At 41.9% G+C, this 17,758-nt stretch overlaps 1 protein-coding gene across 2 annotated transcripts in view; it reads left to right on the top strand.

The window, feature by feature from the left end:
* gpc3 (glypican 3) overlaps positions 1-17,758 on the top strand; it is a 158,293-nt gene that overhangs the window by 77,758 nt on the left and 62,777 nt on the right. For both annotated transcript variants that reach the window (XR_008572878.1, XM_054791896.1), the window contains exons 3-5: positions 1,227-1,909; positions 16,705-16,847; positions 17,090-17,215. Coding sequence is in view for 1 of the 2 variants with exons in the window: in XM_054791896.1 (XP_054647871.1) it covers positions 1,227-1,909; positions 16,705-16,847; positions 17,090-17,215 (952 nt within the window). In the remaining variant the exon portion in view is untranslated. The remainder of the gene's footprint in view (positions 1-1,226; positions 1,910-16,704; positions 16,848-17,089; positions 17,216-17,758) is intronic.

Genomic DNA, 17,758 nt, shown 5'->3' with positions numbered 1-17,758 from the left:
GTTATTTCCATCCATCCATCCATCCATCTTCTATGCCGCTTATCCTTACTAGGGTCACGGATGTGCTGGAGCCTATCCCAGCTGACTTCGGGCAAGAGGCGGGGTAGACCCTGGACTGGTCGCCAGCCAATCGCAGTGCATGAGTTATTTCATTAAAATGCAAAAAAACCCAAAAATCATTCGGATTGTCACTTTACAACCCAACATGTGTTGTTTGTTTTTCGTCAAGCGTTGAGATGTAGCACTTTGTTCTGTGGTCCTTGAAATGCACAAGTGTCAATCGGCCCTCAAAACTTATAGCGTGGTGAACACAAGATAATATATTATTGTAAATTGTTAGTGGAATTGCAACAGGCAAGCAATGTGGATTATGGAGACGTAGCTTGGTGACATGCCTTCTCTAGCCCGCTAGCCTCTAGCTTTAGATTGACGACCAGGCTAAAGGCTACACTGTGACTCGCGTGTGATAATGTAAAATACATTTAGTAAGTGTGTGAGTTATGTTGAGGACTTAAAGTTGGATTGTGTTGCAAGTGAACAATGGCAATTGAAGAGAGAAGGGGAGGGTTCCGGAGCTGAATCGAATCTGATAATTCAATTAAGTTGAAATCTCCGCTTGGGCATCTCTGTGTGGAATGTGCATGTTCTCCTTGTGCATGTGTTGGTTTTCTTCGGGTACTCCGGTTTCTTCCCACATTCCAAAAACATGCACGTTAGGTTAACTGGCAACTTTAAATTGTCCATAGGTATGAATGTGAGTGTGAATGGTTGTTTGTCTATGTGTGTGCTGCAATTGGCTGGCGACCAGTCCAGGGTGTACCCCGCTTCTCGCCCAAAGTCAGCTGGGATAGGCTCCAGCATACACCTGTTACCCTAGTGAGGATAAGCGGCTTCGTAGATGGATGGATGGACTTCTTTTTGCAAATGTTGATCCGAAATCGGAACGTCAAGCGAGCAGGAGGGTTTGAAGGGGGTAACGTCTACTACTCGTGTACCCAACTATTTGCCATTCACAGTTGTTTTGGAATGTAATCTACTGTACTAGTTTGTTGTGTTTGTCAGCTGTGTGCATAGTTTGTCTCTACTGGAACACTTTGAGGTCGTATCACATAAACTCCAAGTGGAATTTTCACTTCTGCCTAACGCTCTCAAATGCAACATATCTGAGTACACATGCCTTGTAATGGAACCCCAGTATTTACTTATCCTCTGTTGTTTTCTTGCAGAGGCTTTTGACTTGGTGCTGCGTCACGGCCGGAACTCCACGTTGGCCATGCTGAAGTCAGAGTTCACTGCTCTGGGAGGTGGGGCCCAGAGCTCAGTCGGGCAGCTCTTCTTGGACATGTCCCTCTACATCTTGGGCTCAGACTCCGCAGTGGACCACATGGTGGCAGTGCTCTATGGCCGCCTCTTTCAACTGACATACCGTCGCCTACTTGGGGGTAGCGGGTCTGTATCAGAAGAGTGTGCTAGAGAAGCCTGGAAGGACTCGGGAGCCTTTGGGCCTTATCCCAAACTGATGATGACTCGTCTATCCCGCTCGCTCTTAGCAACACGTGTCTTTCTTCAGGCGTTGAATCTGGGCATCGAGGTTGTCAATACCACTGACCACCTGCGACCCAGTCGGGACTGTGGCCGAGCCCTTATGAGACTGTGGTACTGTCCGCACTGCCAGGGCTTGCTTGGGCCTCCGGCCTGCAAAGGGTTCTGTCAAGCAGTGATGCATGGCTGCCTGGGGGGAGCGGCCGAGGTTCAGCCTCATTGGAAGACCTACGTGGACGGCTTGGGGAAGTTGGCGGCAGCCATGAGTGGGGACCAGGACATGGAGGCTGTTGTTCTCAGACTGCCAGCTATGATCAGACTAGCTCTCAAACATGCTGTGAATGCACGCAGCCGTCTCAGTGGTGCGGTGAGTACTGCACACACACACATGCACACACGCCAGCACGCACAGGCGCACACACACACGTTAATAGCCCAGAAAACACTGACCATAGCAGCTTTGAGTTAAATGAAGCTGTGTTTAACAACTTTGAATTTAATGAGTGAAACAGTGGTTTTACTGTCTCAGTGATTGTGAGATTAAAAAAAAGGAATTGAATTACATTCTCAATAGCCGCACCTGTAGTTTGGTACTCAAGTACTGTAATTTCTGGACTATAAAATGCTACTTTTTTTGCACGCTTTGAACCCTAGGACTTAAACAATGATGCGGCTAATTTATGGAATTTTGGTTCCCATGATGCTAAGAGTGTCGAAACGGAAAGTAGAGTATTTCCGCAATAGAAGCTAATATCACATGTTTTTAAGTTGTATCCAGCGATCACGGTTTGATCTGACAAATCTTAAGTAAGTTTGATTAGGTTTATCTGCTTGCACCGTGGCAGCTGTTGAAATCTGACGAAATAAAGCGTCTCACTTTTCACCGGCGCTAACGAGTGACGCTTGCAAGATCGAATGGAGGTAAGATTACAAGGTTTATACTGTGTGTTTCTGTGTAAATATCACATGTTACAACGTAACACCTGTGGCTTATAGACAAGGGCGGCCTATGTCTGTACAAAAAATCTTTCTCTTTAAATTTGGTGGGTGAGGCTTATATTCAGGTGCTCTTCATCTCATTCCGGAATTTATGGTAAACTGTCAACATTTGTATTTGAAAACAACGGAAATTTTCCTGAAGATTAGGGAAAATAAGCCTTTACAATTTCCACAATGATGGGACAGCTTTTGTATGACCACTTCTGCTGTGATGAAAATGTTTGTTTTATATTGTGCTATTTTTACCATGTGAGATGTCAAGTAAGATATATTTTAAAGAGCACCCATGCATGAGTGCAGACGTGCACAGCGGGGGGGCGGCACGCAGCACTCACACACACACACAGGCGGAGACAAGCGACGCAGAGGCAGCACTTCCAATACATTTGCTGTTAAATTTCTCCATGCTTTTTGCTGTCATTTTAACCCTGCTCAAAGTTTTGTCCAGTGCGGCATTCACATTTCAGTTGAAGTCAACCCACTTTGCTTGCAAGTGGACCAAAACCCGTCACGCTAAGCATTCTCGATTTGCTTATTTGTTGAATAGATACATCAAATAAAACACACTATAAAAGAACAAGTTTTAATACACTGCAGCCTAAAGCACTTATGCCAATGGTGGCCTTACCACAAGCATGCAAACTTTAAAAAGATAAAAGTGGTAGTGGTCGTAATTTAAAGGCAAATCAATGGCAACTCCCTCCTCCTCCTCGTTGTTCACTCTCCTTACTTTCTTGACACAACTCTCTTCTTTCACTATCTCTTCCATCAGTCATGAGCTAACAGCTCTCTGTGAAGTCTGCACAGTTTTTTTTTCTTCTTCTCAGACTTACATTTACATTAACGAGCATCTAAAAGCATTCCCGAATGTGCGAAAGCACTCAAAGAAACGAACTGCATATTTTCTTGTAAATCTGTTGCACAAAATTGTGCTATTTGAGCTACACGTAACAAAAATAACCTAAAGGGGGTAAACTCAATATTATACATTTAGCTCACACAAAACTATTGTTATTAACAGTCTCATAAAAAGGTCAGTTCGTTGATATTGGTGCGTTGAAATTAAATTTGTGCATATATTTAGCAACATCCTGCTGATTTCAGGGGCTTTAAAATTGGATCCCAAGGGGCACTTTAGTAACTTCCTTTTAATAAAATCTCAGGTTGTATAAAGAGCAAATCTGCATTCTTCTTCTCTTGGCCGACATGAGGGTCGGCTCCAGCTCCCCGCCCCCACCTTCCACCACCGCTCAGAGCTGCATAGAGTCACGCCCGCTTTGTTCACAAAACAGCTGTCCATGAAGTGGTCGCGAGGTAGGTCTTTAGCTCCCCAGGAAAAAAAAAAAAATCTTCCCATTGCTGCCGTACTCCAGTTTAGATACAAAATTTGTACATCTGAAAAAACACTGTCTGGCTGCCATTTTCAAGAAAAAGTGGGCGCTGGGGATACTGAGGAGAGGTTGTCAAGTACTACTGAACACCCAGCAAGTTGTAATACACGGACTTCCTAAAATTGTGAGAAATTCAAAAGATCTCCTGGAAATCTTGTGAAGTTCTCACACCCGACCAATCAGGAGATTTGGGAGTGCAATTTCCTTTTTTTAACCTCCGTAACTTCACCACGTACCTTTGTACCATTTCAAGCTATTCATTGGACGAGTTGAATTTAAAAAAATAACTGGAAAAATTGGGGTGTTGTAAAACATTTGACCGGTAGTGTGTGCCAATCAAAAGTGAGCCTTATTATTATTAACATGCAGATTAGACTGGATCTCATTACATCATGGCGGTGTATTTTACAGTACGTTGTGACCGCTCTGTTTAAAAGCAATCTTTTCCAAGTCATAAAAAGGATGAACAGAAAAAGTGGCTGAGAACATTATTTTAACAAGCGTTTCTTTGCAGCAGTAAAAGTCGTCCCAACAGCGGTGACCCGTTATGTGTGGTCTCGACTGCAATAAAAGCGTCAGGTTTGTTCAAGGCCCACGAGTGAAGTCAGGGAGAAGTGCTCATGAAATATGAAGGCATAATTCTGCCACAGCTACATAGCCGGATGTGTGTTTGTGCTTGTGTATCTGGTGAACTTTTCACTCTCACACCCCGAATCCCCACAGTGACCGGGTTTCCACTCAGAAGCCATCATTTATTAACTCGCAGGTTGACCTCACTTGCTCCGCATCCACGAATCACTGAGTCTTTTTCACTCTCTCTGTGCAAGATCCTTATTTAAAATTAAATAGCACTGCCGATGCAGTCACCACAGATTTACACTTCGCACTGTGTTTACGGCGTAGACTGGTTCCACTCTATAGGATTATAGCTGCTATGTCAGTGTATTGCTCAGCTTTGTGACAAGGTCGTGTGTGTGCGTGTGTGTCTGGGTGGGTTAGTGTTCCAATGTAATCTTGCTGAGACCCCCCTTGCTCAGGGGTGTCACTGAGGAACAGGAGAATTGTTTCTGTTCCTGCTAATTTTGTGTACCCAAAATGTCACTGGAAAAAATGATAATGTTTGATGCCTTCACCCTAATAAACATTTGGCTGAAAGAAATAGGGGATCACAAGATACTTACTAGCTTTTTAAGTAGGTTCATATTTTAGCCCATCAACTCCAAATAAAAGTGTTATTAGTACAGTACAGTGGATCCCCACTCTTCCTGGGGAATGAACGTCGAAAATGTAAAATAATATGCCCATAAAAATGTTTATTTTCAGTACACAGCTCTCTCCTACTTCTCTAAACACCCCTGCTAGCCTCTCCTCCAATGTCAGATCACCATTTGCAATAAACGTGACTTATTAGATTAGATTCAGCTCGAGAACCCTCTCTCTTCAAACCTTTCCAGAAGCAGGAAAGGACTCAGGACTCCTGAACTCTCTGGGCCATGTCTCAAGGAAAGCAGTAGGACTTCTCCGACAGACTAATCACGCAGGATGAGACATTGCTCTATGCAGACACTAAAACCCATTCAAACCCATGGAAGCATGGTCACTCACCTCCAACCAAGGTCATTTGGAGACCAGCGTGGTGTGGTGATGACGGATGCCCTGGCAAAGCTTACCACAATTACCAGGACATACAGTACTACGCTTCACTGCTGCATAAATTGCCTGAGGCCATGAAAACCAAGAGGCGTGGCATGCTGACCGAAGGCTTTGCCAACATCTCGATTCATGACGCCCACATGGAAGCCCTGCGACTATGAACTCCTTCCTGACCCCACTTCCGCCTTTTTCCAACCATGAGCCATTTTTTTCCATTTCAAGTACCTCTTAGACACTTATGTCTGAGGTCAAGACGTGGCTTCTGATTTCACGTTCACGGCTTCATAAAACTATGGGAGAATTGTGTCACCACTGCTGTATGTGGAGAAAGACTAATAATATGTACCACTGTCATTTCTCTCAGGCAACGGGAAGTGGGTCAGGGGAAATCTTGAACTGAAATGAAAGCCTTGCTATAGGATCACCTACTTGTCTTCTATAACAGTGATGGAGCAATGAGTACACCTCATGTGTTGTGTTATTGTAATTGTTAGCATTACTGTTCAGAGCTATATCCAGTAGTGTTGCGCACATACATGCATACAGGCTCGGCTTCTTCAGAGCTATATTTCTTTCTTCCTTCTACTTGAAGTTAATAAAGCAAGAGTTTCCAAAGTTTGTAAAGTTTTCAAAGTTGCGCACAGTGAGCCTCGCCTCAGGGAACGGGCTGGGGCCTCCCCTACTCCTTGCAAAAGATTTTCTGCAGTCTATTTTGTGTTTTCTGCTCAACCTTGGCTGCGTTTTCACCGTATGAATGAAAAATGTATTAATTTTGTCCTTAACAAAGGACAGGTTTTAAGAATAGGTTTTGCTTTTTTTCCTCAAGCTGCAGCGCCTCCCCTGAAGCCCTCTGGTGCCTCCAAAGGGAGACTCTGAAACTTTCCAAAACCACTATACTAAAATAAATAAGACTTTCTGACTTAAGAAGAAAATAAAGATAAAACAAAAATAACCTAGTAACCCTGCCATCGAAACTGAAATCAAAACTCATTCATGAGATTGATTGGCACGGGGACGTTTTGTGCGACGTTGAAAGCCTATTTTTTTCCAGATAATTAGATTTTTTTTAACAGAACTTTGAATATGAGCCTTCATCTTCCTCTGTGTTGTGTTCTTGGCTTACAAAGGAGGAGGGAGTGGAACCTGGATGCCTTTTGTTACATCTGCGTGTGGTAACATATGATGCATGAGAGGTGCACGTTCTCCTTCCGTGTACTCCTTTGCTACCCTCGCTTAGATCAGAAGCTAGCTTTCACTCAGCAGGAGTGCACAGTATACCGAACATGGCGTCTGAGAAAACTTTCACGAGATATCCCCAATCCAATAACCAATACAAGAGAGAAATACAACACATTAACACATAAATTATATAATAACAATAGTGAACGTGTTTTGGTGAAATTAACAATTGTTTTAAACTCGTTACACATGCAGTTTATGCAGGGAACCACGGGTGCCATGAGAAGAGACGATACATGAGATTAGGTCTGCTAGAACAAGACAAGACGGGATTTTAGCTTTACTTTTAAGAAAAGCACAATCAAAAAATCTAAAAAATATATGACAGTATATTGCACTTTACTCATTTAATTTGTACTCTCTAGTTTAAGTTACACTCTTCTGACTGACAAAGGGCTCACTCTGTTCATGCCGTTGTTCTATGGCAGGGGTCCCCAACCACACGGCCGTGGCCCGCTACCTGTCTGTGGGTGGTGCCGAACCAGGCCGCTGGAAACTTTCAGGCACAATGATAAAAAAAGTATCAAAAAATAAATGTGTAAATAATTACATATGGGCTATTATTTTATTCAAAAAAAGAATACATACAAATAATAAATACCATGTTTTTGTTGTTTGTTGCGAGCGGCTACACTTTGTTCGCCGGTCCATGAACGCACCATTGCACAGATAGACTGCTATACTGTATTCTTCCCATTTTTATTTCACCTCATATTTGGTCCCAAATGTTGATGCAATGTGGAAATGCATCAAGGTAAGGTTTGATGACGTTACTGAGTGCTGCTGTGCATATTTGTTCTCTTCACAACCTCAAGTTAATTCATGATAGCACACTGGCTGTTGCCACGCACATCAAACAGCGACATATGATTGTCTCTCTGGAAAAAAAAACAAAAACACTCCACGCTCGTACTGGTGGATGGTGGGTCTGTAAAGATTGTGTGCTTTTAATTTGACGTTGTTCCTGTCGTCGCTTGTCATGCATGGACACCCAAAAGTTGTTGCGTGAGAACTTCACAAGCTGTTGTGGAAATTGCATGACGTTCTCAAACGTTACCGTTCACGAGATTTACGAGTGGCATAAAAACGAAAGCAGGGATCACTTGAAAACTCACCAGCCTCATTATGTGTCACCTCCACATCATGCAGAACAAGTGTATTTTAAACATATACTGTACAGTTAGGCCTGTCAATTTGCACGATAAATCCAAATCGCACGATAAATAAAAACGAAGTCGATCATTTTGCCGGCCTCGATATATTGATACGTGCATGTGTGTTTGTTTTCCTCCTCTCTCTCTCTCGCTCTACCAAACAGGCTGGATGACAAGGGGGATCATTTGCATCCGTCTCAACACCTGGACTTGTTGGTTCTATAGCAGTCAGTCTCTCAGTGGGGCGAGACGGGCTGCAAGCGAGCGCACACACAGCAGCAGCACTAGCTGTGTGTGTACTTTCTTCGTGCCTGTTGAGTATAAAACAAAGTCCGATGTCGGTTTTGCGCATTGTCATTTTGTGAGATGAAAACGTTTGTGACAAAGACGGTGAAATAAATAATACAAAACGGTGGAACGTATGTGTCAGCCGCCGTGATTCCCAAAGCATAACCCCTCATCGTGCAACAAAAGCATTTAGCTGCGTCCAAAACATGTACTTTGACCAAACTCCGGCAATTAAACGTAAAGCTCTTGACGTTGTAATTACAATGCTAAATACTCTTGAGAAATTAAAGTTAGTTTTGATGCAGTGGACTCACATTGTTATGCCATATAATATCATTACATCAATGAAATTATGTTCTCAAAATAATGTTGGCTATGATATCATTTATTGGCCATAATTTGTGGGACAAATTATCGTCCAGCAAAATGTGTTATCGTGACAGGCCTGTATATAGTACATACTGTACATCTGAAAGGTTGGAAATGCACAAAAAAAAAAAACACGCACCAAACTATTACATTTTTAAGTTGAAGCTCATAAACAAGCTGTTAGATTCAACCCTTCAAAGTATGGTTCACTTTAAAATGTCAAAAACAGAAAAAAAGAGCCATCTTTAAGTATACTTCAATATTTTCAAATGGATCCTCTCAGTATAGCTCGTGGTGGTGGTTTCATGTGATTTCAAGTAGTCCAGACGCAGTCTCTCACTTTACCTCCCCTCCAGGGATGCTCTTAGAGCGGTTACCCACAGTGATAGACAGATTGACTGAGCACAGTCGAAGAGATGCATCTCCTCTCTCAACACTTTAAACATGGACTCTGCTGGCATGGTGACCACTCATAAGTCTGACAGCCTTCTCCCTGGCATTTTAATGTTCCTCTCATCCTTTCGGCACAACTCCAGCATGACTCAAACCATGTTCAGAGAGAAAGGAGAGGGCAGCCAAAAGCCCCGCAGCTCCAATCTATCCCGCTGTCAACTTCCCACCCTTCTCCCGGAGTTTGATGTCATCCGCCTCGATCTGTACATCTCACTCTCAACATTACACTCTCTCTTTCATTCCCTCTTTTTTCTCCTGCTCATATGCTCTGCTGTGAGAGAAGATGCATGATTTATGAAGATCTATTTTTACCAGTTACTCGGGAGAAAGAGAGGAGAGAAGGAGCGACAAAGACGGGGGGACAGAATAGAAGAATGGTGGGGGAGGTGGGTGAACCCAAGAGGACCAAGGACAGAAGAGTGCAGAGGAGACATTCATCACCCAACCGCCCCTCGGCTGAAATGAAGACAGGAAGTCGGCTGTGACACAAAGATGATGGATCTGGCCGGGACTGTTGGAGATTGTGTGTTGTGTTGTTTTACACTTGGTACACTTACCAGCGTGCTCAGGATAATGTCACATCTCTGCGTGTCAGTGACATTCTTTTAGACGAATACTCTTTCTTCTGTCGGTGATGCGCTTTTGTCTTGCTCTTGTGCATCCAGACACATCCAGCCATCTCCAAATTCTTCTATCACTGAGGAAACAGCTTTGTTTGCTGCGTTTTTATCATTTATCAGTAAGTTCAAACACAAAGGCCACTAAGGACATCGGAACATTTTTCAGGAGCGAAACCCATGCGTCCTCTTAACCTCCTCGTTCCAAAGCATCTCTGCCGCTGTTTTATCAATCAAGTCATATATCCTGGCTTTCTTGGCCGTTTTGTACACAAATATTTACTTCACATTCATGCCACTGTTAACAATGGCCATTCTACTGAATCAGCGCCATTTTCATTCTCAGGCAAAATAAAATGTATAAATGCACAATAAAATAACTTTTATTAAGCACATTGATCTGAGTGCATATTTAATAAATACAACTGAAAAAGTTAATTTAAACTACCTTGAACACTGGTAAAATGGCATTAGCTACCTGTCCTCGCTTCCTAAAATTAGACTTTTACCATGAAATAATTAAAATCTTTAGGCAGTGTTTATTTTCTAAACAAAAAAAAAAAGTAAAAACTCAAGTTGTGTCCCTAGATTTTCCCCCAGTCCTGTTACCCAAACACATTACCACCTCTGCAAAATATATTTTTCTGCATATTATATTTCAACAATGACGGGGCATTAAAAGCCTCAGCACAGTCACGTTAACTACATTTTTAAAATTTGTTTATTTTTAAAATACTTTTTTTTTTTGGTTGAATCATTGTAATGTGCTTAGTGTCAACATGCACATATTTGCTAATTCTATGCTGAACCTGAACCTCACTCCTGTTACTCAAATGAGTCTTCTTCGACTTACTAAACTTGTACAAAAATGAAATAAAGTTGCCTGAGATGGGCCAATAAATATTTCGAGTAGTTCAATATGTTTATTATCAGATTTAAGGTTAAAAAAGACAGAAATTTCAGTTTATTTTGCTAGCATTACAACAAGAAAATGTCACTGATTTGGTGGAATAGCCCATAAACTGCTTGCAAATCTCAATTACATGTGATTTACACTGAAACAAAGGCACATTCATAAATGTTTTATGCACATAATCGCCTCATAATTTCATCCTTATTGGGAGGCTGTGAGTCTTCCTCTGTATTAAACATATTTTAATAATTTAGCCATTTCATCTGCACTAGAGCGGTGTCTGTACAGTGATGCTTTTAGCAACTCTGAATAGTTCCAAAATTGCAAATCTGAGAGCAAAAACTGCCATCAGGTTTTCTTCCAGTGGCTCTCATAACCTTCCCATGTAGCTGATCTCAGCTGTGAACTGCATCATCGACTCATTATTTTTTCAGTCTTTACAGTTTCAGTTCAGTGCAGATTAGTTACCTTCAAACCTTTTTGGCTTGTTGGTGTGACACCAGAGTTTCAAAGTGTCTTGTAAAGTTCTTTACAGCAGCTTCTGCCCTGCTGCAGTCAGACTGATGGCTAAATCCTAATCAAGGAAATGAGTTCAATAATGTTGCACATGTGCAACGTCTGCCGAGGGGCATTGCGGTTTGCTGGTTATTTGCTGCTGTTGCTTTTACTTCTGCTGTGTGTTATTTATTTATTTTTTTTTACATTGTATCCTTTCTCTTTGCGTTCATTGACTTGTGTCAATGCTGATGTCTTACTGTTGAGCTCTGAAGTTCAGTGAATTGTATGACCTCACAGAAATGTGACTTAAGGGGTTCTACGGTGAAGTATCTCCCTTACATCAGTGATCCCCAACCCCCGGGCCGCGGCCATTTGGTACCGGTAAAATAATTGCCATGTTTTATTTTGAAAAGTGGCCGGATTCTCTCTGTTACATCCGGCTCACTTGACGCATGTCCATTGTGGGTGTGCTAACTTTCTCTCGCACAGATAGACTACTACTGTATTTTTACCATTTTTCTTTCACCTCATACTTGGTCTCAAATGCTGATACTATGTGGGAATGAATAAAGTTAAGTTTTGATGACTTATTAAGTGCTAATGTGCACATTTGTCTCAAATTAATTCATGCTAGCACACTGCCTTTTACCACACACGTCAAACAGCGATGTAATAATGACGGGTCGGCATACAGATGTTGTTTATCTCTTAGTTTTACACAATACATAATTACATAATACAAAATTAGATCGCTATAGTGTACGAACCCAGACCCCCCCACCCCAGCATCTCCGCATTAGGGTCGCGGGGTATGTCGCCAGCCAATCGCATGCACCTTCCTGTGGACCATGTGCCTTGTAGAATATTCAACATTTTTTGGAGGGGTTAATGTGTTGAACTCAATTGTTTTTTTTTTGTTGTTTTTTTTTTAAAGAAAATAAACTTACAGTATAGTTGGGATAAGAAGTAACACAAACATGCAAAAATGTAACATTTCAGAGTAAATACAGTAAATGATATTTCTTGGTAAAGTCTTGGGCAATCGGAAATAACAAATGCTATTTTTTGTATGTTCAAGATCATTTGAATTCAACTTTTCAATTGTATTTATTAAATGCACCATCAGCTCAATGTGCAGGATACTTTTCTTAATAAAAAAAAAAATACAGCAAATTTTAGTGTGCATTTACGGTATACATTTTACTTCCGGGGGACACAAATGGCACAGATTCGGTGGAACGGCCCATTTAAAAATACAGAATGTCAACAATATAGTACATCGCAACAATAAACCTCAGTGAAATATTTTTGGACAAGCTTCTATTGGAATATGCGGTTTTCAAGCCTCCATTCAGTTCTATATACCGTATAAAGAAATGATTCAAGTCCCGTGCAGCTCATGTGCTGGTACAATCATCTCCTCCTGAAACTGCTTTCCACCGACTTCACCTTCAGAAGGCGACTGTGGAATTCTGACTACAAGTCCATGTTTAAATAGAATTGGAGCCTTACCTCACATTTGACACAGAGGACCTAAGGTTTGCAAGTGTGCACTTACACAGCTCATAAGATGTGTTTGTGTGTTTTATTACTGGTGGACAGGCCCCCGTCCCTCCATGTGTGAAGCAGGCTGCTTGGTGAAGATAAAACTGTGCAGGTATTTCTGAGCACTCCCGCTGAGGCAGGCCTTATCAGCAGCCTACCCTGTTGGTTGTGTTAGTCCATCCCTACGTGATATTAATACTCCCCCTTTCTTGAAGACTTCAGAAACAATTGGCATGGGTGGATGGAAGGGCGTATGTGCTGAATAGGCCCTCCCCGGTGCACACAAGTCCCCCTGTGGCTTCTGAAGGAAAGCGCCGACAAAACAGAGGAAGGTTCCAATCACATTAATCATGGCCTGCGGGAGCACTGGCACTCGCTGCAGGCACAGCGCAGCGGGGACAATTACATGAGAAGAAGATGTTGTGGAGGAGGATGCACTGTGCGTGCTTTTGTTAGGAATTCTTACTGTTGTAGGGTCCTAATTTTAGGACGTTTAGGGCTAGCAAGTGCAAAAATGTGTACCTTTTGTATAGTTTCCACTGCCCTATTGGGATTATTTGGGTTAGGTATTCCAGGAAGGGTGGGGCAGAGGCGGCGTACTGTGTATATACTATATATAGATGATGATATATGCAGTAGATGGCATATAATCAGGTTCTACAACGTAACATTAAGGAGTGGGGGAGGACACAAACATTGTATGTATGTGTATGTGAGATGCAATGCTAACATTACGTGAGGTTAGCCTATTGCTGACGAAAAACACAGATCCAACTTATTGTTCTACTATGTCTGTAGCGGACTGGCTTATAGCTGACAGAGCTCCAGGCTTTGTTTTAAGATATGTAGTGAAGTCGGCTTTAAAAAAACAAAAAAAAATGTTTTTTGTGAAGTGGCGGCATATACACGGGGCAGGTTCAGAGGTGGTGTTATGTCCATGAGGAAGGAGGGTTTTTGTTTCTATCATGAAAATGCTGAACTGCAGACGTCTTCTCTCAAAAGTGGAGCAACATTTGGTGCTCATAACCAGGCTCCGGGGATGCATACGACTGTTAGAACAGGGGTGTCAAACAGGGGTAATTTTGCTATTTTTATATATTACGCTATATTTTTATTTTATTTTTATTTTTTTGTAAAAACGCAAAAAAAAATTATACTGTACTATATATTTAAAGACAAATATTTGTGTTATTATTAGTTGTCAGTGTCAACGTATCAGATTCTCTTTTCATTTTGCCCTTTTACTGTATTTTTCCAATTTTTGCTTCTTTTTTTTTGTTTCATTTTATTTCTACAATGTGCCTCAGGTCAATTAAAAAAAAACCAAGCCAGAGGCAGAAAATTTCACCAACTTTCATCACCCCTGTGTTAGAACATCATTAAAAATGAAATTTTGCCTAATGTCAGACCGTTCATGCATGTGCTAAACTGATGCAAGTTAATGATAAATTGAAAAAAAAATCAACTCATAAAAAGGCAAAAGACATGAAATGCTGACCATTAGAACACAGAACAATTTGTCTTTTGTACATGTTGATGCAAACTTAAGATTCAGTGATACCATCTTGGTCAAGTCTTTCAGATAATCTGTCTGATACTGCTGACATTTGGACACATTTACCATCAGTCACCACCCATGGATTTTATGCTCTAAAAGACTGTTCCCTTTTCTTTTGTTTTAAAAAAAAAACTACCGCAGATCCCTGCTCTTTGTGGAAGTTACGTTTCACACCAACCAGCGAATGGCAAAAAGCCACAAGTAATTGGTACGCACCAAACATTAATATTTTTAACTAGGCCTGTCAAAATTAAAAACTTTAATCAGATTAATCACAGTTTTCGAAAGAATTAATCATGATTAATCACCATATATATTTGTATTGCACAAGATTATATGTTGTGTGTAATACATGTGGAAGTTTCCTTTAACGGCAGAATTTTTTTGACGCGCAATTAATGTGCGCACGTCCACTTTGACCCTCGGCCCACACCGTAGTTTGAAAAAGTAGCGGTGACTGTGGAGCCACAAGCGGGAACAAATATTGAGCAGAAATGGACAAAGAAAGGGATATTTTGATTAGTAAATTTAGCTTCAAAGCCCTGGCAGATGTCTGGCACATCTACTGTCGCTGTGATTAGTATTGTCACGGAGTACGTCGACTTGCCAGAAAGAAGTGAGAAGGTACTGAAGCACTGCCGGTAGTTTTCTATTGTCATTTATACAAAGGTAACTTGGCATACAAGTGTCTCAATTAACGAGTGTTGATTTTAGATGCAAGCCTTCTCTCGGCTGTTTTTTTGCTTTGAACTGCAAGCTAAAATTTGGGTAGGAACTGCTAGTTAACGGTAGGTATAACCAAGGACAACTATTTGGGGCTCATGTCAATGTGACCATGGCCGAAGAACTAGCAGCACTAGCATTAGCTAGCATTAGCAGTGCACTAGCTAGTCATCAACACATTAGTAAAACACTACACATTATAGTGAAACCACACGTCTGAAAATCTATTTGCCTAACACCAGTCTCTTTCATGGTCGTAACATTTGAATCACACTTGAACCATGTTAGCATGAGCAGTGAGGGGTTGCCTTCAAAGATATCATGTCATTTAAGTTGAATTCACGTTTTGAATGTATTTTCTGGGATTTCCAAGCACACTTCCGTGCAGCAAATTGTACTTCCATATTAAGGGTTACGACGTGAGCGATAAGAATATCCACTTATACAGAAAATGAGATTTTTTTTTTTAAATGGACCAAAAATGTGCATATTTACAAAGCCATAAATGCTGACTCATGAATATGCAGGATTCCACTGTAATATTAATAATAATAATAAAAGCAAATTGCACTTTGGCTTTTAGACAGGGTGTGAATAGAATATGATCTCCACCAGGCGCCTGAAACACATGTCTCTCTTTTTATGGCACCAAAATATTTTTTTATAGATCTAAATGGAGTATAAATATAACATGGTGGTATTTCTATTCCTGGGATAGCCCTACCGACCTTGTGTGTTTGCCTGGTACCACCCGTGGTCGGAGAGTCAACTTTAATATGCGCACTCACGTCCCGTTTGGGGACAGCAAGTACATAAGTGAGTCTGCACATGTGTTAAGCTTTGGTATTCCTCATAATGTAGATGTCCTCATTTTGGTTTTGGGAACTTCTCTTCCTTTTAGGGAGAGCAAGTGTGTGTTTGTGCGTGTGTACATGTGTTTGCTCAGGTATTCGGCATTTTGTTGGGTCCACGGAGACAACAAGTGCATCAATATGTGTTTGTGTGCGTTTAGATTAGGTCCTCTTCATATTGTTGGGTCCAGTTTTTTTATGTGGACTCATGCGTATGTAGGAGTTATTACTTACATTTGTATTCACACAGGGGAAATCTCATTGTGCTCCTGTGACTTGGTTGCCGCCATATTGGTCATATACAGATGTCCAGTGCTGATCTGTCAGCTTCCGTCAGCAATATGCGGCTGTAGCACAGCCCTCTTTACTTTAAGGGGCGCGAGACACAATTAGCTGTTAACATTAGATGGCAAAATTAAGCCTGTGCCAGTTATCCTCAGGGGAAATTAAACCACTGCAAATCTTGAAACCACCAGCTAAACATTAACAACAATTTGCATTTTTATAGCACCTGCAAGGAGGGCACCAAGTCCATTATCTCTGGGAGACAGACAGGGACTCCTTATTTATTATGGTTACGTACATCCCGTGTGAGAACACAATAGCATTTATTTAGGGAGTGTAGCAAACGAGAAGATTTAGTTTATTTCCTCACATTTTGGAGTGTTGTGATGACAAATCGGAAAGAGGCATGAGCGGCTGGCGTGGAACACAATGACTTGTTTGTCATGCAAATCCCCACTTTCTTCCTGTGTAAAAATAAACAAACCTAAACAGATGACAATTTGCAGAGGTGCTCAGCAGATCGGCTGCTGACAGCTTCCTTCGGTGTTGCTGCTAACAGTGAGCGCAGACATGTCGGAGGTGGGAACGCACGCTGACCGTCTCCCATTTCACCCTCTCTTCTGCAGGTGAGTGGCATGTGTGGACACTCTCCACAGCGCTCCGCCCGCTCTGTTGCATCCCCTCCCGTCCAGCATCCTCCTGGCTCTGCTGCCCGCAACACTCACCCCTCATCCTCAGACCCGGATGAGACCTTAGGGGGGCTTCGCAGGTCAGTAAATTTCAGTTTCTCATGTAAAGTCACTTTCGGTTCAGTTTCTTTCCCCCACATAAGTAATACAAGAGCAGGCCTGAACGAGCTATGTAATAATGCCCAGCAGGCCCACTGGCCTCTGGAGCGCAGTACATAAATTAACGCCATTTAGGAGAAGAGACACTCCATCCAGGATTCCATCTACTTACTTTCTGTTTCAGTCGTTTTGATGGACATTTTTTGTGCTTTACCTTCTTCAGGGAGTTCGTTTCCAGTCTGAAGGAATTCAGCTTCTTTTACAGCGGTCTCGGGGAGGCTCTGTGCAGCCGTGAACCTGCACCGGCAAACCACTCCCTCTGCTGGAATGGGCAGGAAATGACAGACAGGTATGTCAGTGGCTGTGTCTCAGTCTGCCATTTCTGTACTAAAGGCCCTTCTGACACCGCATTGATCCTCTTATAGCTCTTCAGCCGGGGCTGAGAGTGTGACTCGCAGTTCTCTGCCAAAACACTAGGGGCAGTGTTTTCCTAAGAGTGAGCATTCACAACTGTCTTTGACTAGGTATTTAACTTCCTTTGTCGTAGTCATGAACAGTGGCAACTGAAGTGACATCCACACCGTTGTTGGAGTTGCACAGTCAGTATCCGGATGTTGCACACAAAACCAAGGACACAAGAATTGAACAGGACTGTCCAATCAGCATCCACTTCCGTAGTACAGTATGGTTTGGCTGCCATGATGGTGAGCGGAATCCAGAAACATTGCATTGTAAACATGTCCTCGGCACTCTGCTCAGCCATTAAGTGCTCTAATAGATGACCCAAAAGACCAGGTTTGTCATTTTTCAAGTTCCCCCAAAAACAAAAACAAGTATGTGTGATAAAAATGTTGTAGATTTATGACACTGATTGCATAATAATAAACAGAAG

This window comes from Dunckerocampus dactyliophorus, chromosome 11, assembly GCF_027744805.1.
Source record: "Dunckerocampus dactyliophorus isolate RoL2022-P2 chromosome 11, RoL_Ddac_1.1, whole genome shotgun sequence".
NCBI classification, from domain to species: Eukaryota; Metazoa; Chordata; class Actinopteri; order Syngnathiformes; family Syngnathidae; genus Dunckerocampus; species Dunckerocampus dactyliophorus.
Note: the sequence above shows the minus strand (reverse complement) of the source record. Positions and strands in the feature narration are given on the sequence as shown.